This window comes from Pseudoliparis swirei, chromosome 21 (genome assembly GCF_029220125.1).
Source record: "Pseudoliparis swirei isolate HS2019 ecotype Mariana Trench chromosome 21, NWPU_hadal_v1, whole genome shotgun sequence".
In the NCBI taxonomy this organism is placed as follows: domain Eukaryota; kingdom Metazoa; phylum Chordata; class Actinopteri; order Perciformes; family Liparidae; genus Pseudoliparis; species Pseudoliparis swirei.
In genome coordinates, this window is record NC_079408.1 from 2,463,430 (window position 1) to 2,468,429 (window position 5,000).

At 51.7% G+C, this 5,000-nt stretch overlaps 1 protein-coding gene across 1 annotated transcript in view; it reads left to right on the plus strand.

Moving 5' to 3' along the window:
• Window positions 1-5,000, plus strand: part of trpc5a (transient receptor potential cation channel, subfamily C, member 5a) — a 79,114-nt gene that overhangs the window by 51,313 nt on the left and 22,801 nt on the right. The window contains exons 11-13 of the mRNA XM_056442644.1: window positions 3,377-3,516; window positions 4,219-4,419; window positions 4,723-4,844. Of these exons, the coding sequence (XP_056298619.1) occupies window positions 3,377-3,516; window positions 4,219-4,419; window positions 4,723-4,844 (463 nt within the window). The remainder of the gene's footprint in view (window positions 1-3,376; window positions 3,517-4,218; window positions 4,420-4,722; window positions 4,845-5,000) is intronic.

Sequence of the window (5,000 nt, forward strand, 5' to 3'; positions counted from 1 at the left end):
ACTCTGCACCTGTATGCCTCAACATTCACACCCTCTGTCCCTCCTCCCTGGCCTCCTCTGTCCTCCTCCCTGGCCTCCTCTGTCCTCTTCTCTGGCCTCCTCTGTCCTCCTCTCTGGCCTCCTCTGTCCTCCTCTCTGGCCTCCTCTGTCCCTCCTCTCTGGCCTCCTCTGTCCTCCTCTCTGGCCTCCTCTGTCCCTCCTCTCTGGCCTCCTCTGTCCTCCTCTCTGGCCTCCTCTGTCCTCCTCCCTGGCCTCCTCTGTCCTCCTCTCTGGCCTCCTCTGTCCTATCTGCTCTCCCCTCAACTAGCTCCTTCTCACTCATGCAGCCTAACTCTGCCACAGACACTCTCCTCTCTTCCCTGTCTTCATCTCTTGATTCTCTTTGTCCTTTTAAGACACGACCGGTTCGGAAATCCTCTCCTCTCCGTGGTTGTCGGACTCGGTGCTCTTGAGCCACCCTGCGAGCGACGGAAAGGAAATGGCGAAAAACGAATCAAGCGGAAGACTTGCTCTTCTATCAATCTCTTCTCTCCTCCTTCTCTTCCTCTATATCTGCAGCCAAAAGCTCTTTCTACCTGACCAAAATTCAGTCTTCCTTCTCTAACCCCAAAAAACTCTTCTCTATCTTTTCCAACCTCCTTGATCCCCCCTGTCCCCTCCTCCTTCCACCCTTCTGCCACTTTGTCGACTACTTTACAAACAAGATAGACGACATCCGCTCCTCCTTTACTAATCCATCTTCTATCTCCTCACCAACACTAACTTCTTCATCCCCCTCTCTTTCCTCTTTCACCCCCTTGTCTCCCAATCAAGTTCTTAGCTTGGTGACCTCCGCCCGACCGACCACCTGCGCCCTTGACCCCGTCCCGTCTCCCATCCTCCAGGCTATTGCTCCTGACCTTCTGACCTTCCTCACCCATCTTATTAACAGCTCCCTCTCAACTGGCTGTTTCCCTAACTCTCTGAAGGAGGCGAGAGTCAACCCTCTCCTGAAGAAACCCACGCTTGACCCGTCTGAAGTCAGCAACTACAGACCGGTCTCTCTTCTTCCTTTTCTCTCCAAAACTCTGGAGCAAGCTCTCTTGAGCCAAGTGTCCTCCTATCTCCACAGTAACAACCTTCTTGACCCTCACCAGTCTGGATTCAAGGCCGGCCACTCGACAGAGACTGCCCTCCTTGCTATCTCTGAGCAACTTCACACTGCTAGAGCAGCCTCTCTCTCCTCTGTCCTTATCCTTCACTCTGCTAGAGCAGCCTCTCTCTCCTCTGTCCTTATCCTTCACTCTGCTAGAGCAGCCTCTCTCTCCTCTGTCCTTATCCTTCACACTACTAGAGCAGCCTCTCTCTCCTCTGTCCTTATCCTTCACACTACTAGAGCAGCCTCTCTCTCCTCTGTCCTTATCCTTCTCGACCTTTCTGCAGCATTTGACACCGTGAACCACCAGATCCTTATCTCTTCTCTTCAGGACCTGGGGATCTCAGGCACTGCACTCGCTCTTTTCTCTTCCTACCTTAACGACCGCACTTACCGGGTAACGTGGAGAGGATCTGTGTCTGATCCTTGTCCTCTCACTATGGGGTTCCTCAAGGCTCCGTCCTGGGTCCCCTCCTCTTCCTCTCACTGTGGGGTTCCTCAAGGCTCCGTCCTGGGTCCCCTCCTCTTCCTCTCACTGTGGGGTCCCTCAAGGCTCCGTCCTGGGTCCCCTCCTCTTCCTCTCACTATGGGGTTCCTCAAGGCTCCGTCCTGGGTCCCCTCCTCTTCCTCTCACTACTGGGGTTCCTCAAGGCTCCGTCCTGGGTCCCCTCCTCTTCCTCTCACTATGGGGTTCCTCAAGGCTCCGTCCTGGGTCCCCTCCTCTTCCTCTCAGTATGGGGTTCCTCAAGGCTCCGTCCTGGGTCCCCTGCTCTTCTCTCTGTACACAAATTCTCTCGGCTCTGTTATTCGTTCGCATGGCTTCTCCTACCATAGCTATGCTGATGACACCCAACTGATCTTCTCGTTTCCACCGGCCGAAACACGGGTGGCGGCGCGAATCTCTGCCTGTCTGACCGACATCTCTCAGTGGATGTCTGCTCACCACCTAAAGATCAACCCTGACAAGACCGAGCTACTATTCCTCCCAGGGAAAGGCTCCCCCACCCATGACCTGACTACCACCTTCAACAGCTCTGTGTTGGCCCCTACCCTGACTGCCAGGAACCTCGGGGTGACACTCGACAGTCAACCTGACGGCCAACATCACTGCGACAACGCGTTCCTGTAGGTACATGCTGCACAACATCAGGAGAACACGTCCTCTTCTTACTCAGAAGGCGGCACAGGTTCTGGTCCAGGCTCTGGTCATTTCACGCCTTGACTACTGCAACTCCCTCCTGGCTGGTCTACCTGCTAAGGCCATCCGACCTCTGCAGCTCATCCAGAATGCAGCAGCTCGACTGGTCTTCAGTCTCCCGAAATTCACCCACACCACTCCGCTCCTCCGCTCTCTTCACTGGTTACCGGTGGAGCAGCATCCGCTTCAAAACACTGGTTCTTGGTACCGTGCTCTGAACGGATCGGGCCCCGTCTACATCCGGATATGGTCACACCGTACACCCCGGCACGTTCGCTCCGCTCGGCAACAGCCAATCGTCTTGTGCCTCCTGCACCTCGAGCTAATCACTCTACATCCAGACTGTTTGCTGTCCTGCTCCTCAGTGGTGGAACGAGCTCCCCACTGACATCAGGACAGCAGAAAGTCTCTACATCTTCACCGGAGACTGAAAACACATCTTTAGACTATATCTGGATTAAAACACAGATTTGCATTTCAGTGGCACTGGGATGGCACTTATTGTGGTGCTTTTGTGGTTCGACTGAGTTGAGGAAGTGTTGCTTCCTGTGTTCTTGTAGTTCTTAGTTTGTACTCTAGGTTGAAATGCACTTATTGGAAGTCGCTTTGGATAAAAGCGTCTGCTAAATGACATGTAATGTAATGTAATGTAATTTAATCCTGCAGTAATGAGAGCCCTTCAAAATAAAAGAAACACAGATAAATAGAACTACACAGAGGTAATCAGTAAATATATTTGGCAGCGCTACTCCTCTCCGTAGTAGAAACTTAAAGTTCAGTCGTGTTTTTTTCCACCCTCGACTATAATCACACGCTGGAACAATAGAAGCGCCGCGAGAAAGAACAATAGAAAACATGACTGTTGAATTATTGATTATTGACCTGATGCTGGTCTGAAGAACAGAAGAAACGAGATGCCGAGGAGATGTGAACTGTGTGTGTGTGTGTGTGTGTGTGTGTGTGTGTGTGTGTGTGTGTGTGTGTGTGTGTGTGTGTGTGTGTGTGTGTGTGTGTGTGTGTGTGTGTGTGTGTGTGTGTTGCAGGCTTCATCTGGGCAGAGATCAAGGAGATGTGGGACGGGGGATTCACGGAGTACATCCACGACTGGTGGAACCTGATGGACTTCGCCATGAACTCCCTCTACCTGGCCACCATCTCGCTCAAGATCGTGGCCTACTTCAAGGTCGGGACCCACCTTTGACCTTTGACCTTTGAAGGAAAAAGGGGGAACACGTAGACGGAGGCTCTTCACTTGGATGCAAGAAATACTTTCACAGCACAGCTTTCATCTTTAATGATGATCTGCATAGATGTCAAATATATATATCTGTTTCTTAAAGATCTATGGTGTAGGCACACACACACACACACACACACAGACACACACAGACACACACACACAGACACACACACACAGACGCCAGACGCCGGGCCATCTGCAGCAGCTGTGAGTCACTGATGATGGCGGGTGGCCCTCCTACTCACATCCAGCACACACACACACATTTAAAGTGTGCACAGACACACAACTGTATACTTATATGCATTCAGTAACACACACACACACACACAGGAGCAGCAGCTGGAAGCAGGAGCCCGTCAACATGTACGCGTTCGAAGGGAACGTTCAGTTTTTGCTCGTTACTTGTATGAGGAATTTTCAAAATAAACCTCAGTGCTCAAGAGAAAACTCTTTTTTTCCTTTCAAAATAAAGCTCCGTGTTCAAAGGAGCCGTAGTTTCTGCTCGTTACGTCGATGATGTTCTTTCAAAATAAACCTCCGTGTTTAGGGGAACTGTTCTGTTTCTGCCTGTAACGTGCATACAGTGTATTTTCAAAATAAACTCCCACGGTGGGTTCCCTGAACACGTTGTCTCCCCTCCAGTACAACTCCTCTCGGCCCCGGGAGGAGTGGGAGATGTGGCACCCCACCCTGATCGCCGAGGCGCTGTTCGCCATCGCCAACATCTTCAGCTCGCTGAGACTCATCTCCCTCTTCACCGCCAACTCCCACCTGGGACCGCTGCAGATCTCACTGGGCAGGATGCTGCTGGACATCCTCAAGTTCCTCTTCATCTACTGCCTGGTGAGAGCATTCCCCTCCTCGCCACCAGGGGGCGGCCCCTCCGGTTGTATAGAAGTCTGTGCTTCATGTGTTAAAGCTGCATTCCCCTCCTCGCCACCAGGGGGCGACTCCTCTGGTTGTATAGAAGTCTGTGCTTCATGTGTTAAAGCTGCATTCCCCTCCTCGCCACCAGGGGACTCCTCTGGTTGTATAGAAGTCTGTGCTTCATGTGTTAGAGCTGCATTCTCTCTCCTGACCACCAGGGGGCGACTCCTCTGGTTGCATAGAAGCCTCTGCCTCATGTACCACGTGTTTCCTGCTCAGGTGCTGCTGGCCTTCGCTAACGGCCTCAACCAGCTGTACTTCTACTACGAGACGAAGGCCTCGGAGGAGCCCAACAACTGTAAGGGCATCCGCTGTGAGAGGCAGAACAACGCCTTCTCCACGTGAGTACTGTCTCTTTAAGAGAGCTTTCATGGTGTTCTTTTCTCATTGTTTTGCCTGATATGATTCAAAGTTTAAGTTGAGTGTTTTTATTAAAGGTTAAAAGTTGTTTTGGCCGATTTCTAAACCTCAGGACGAATAATAACGACTTTATTTTA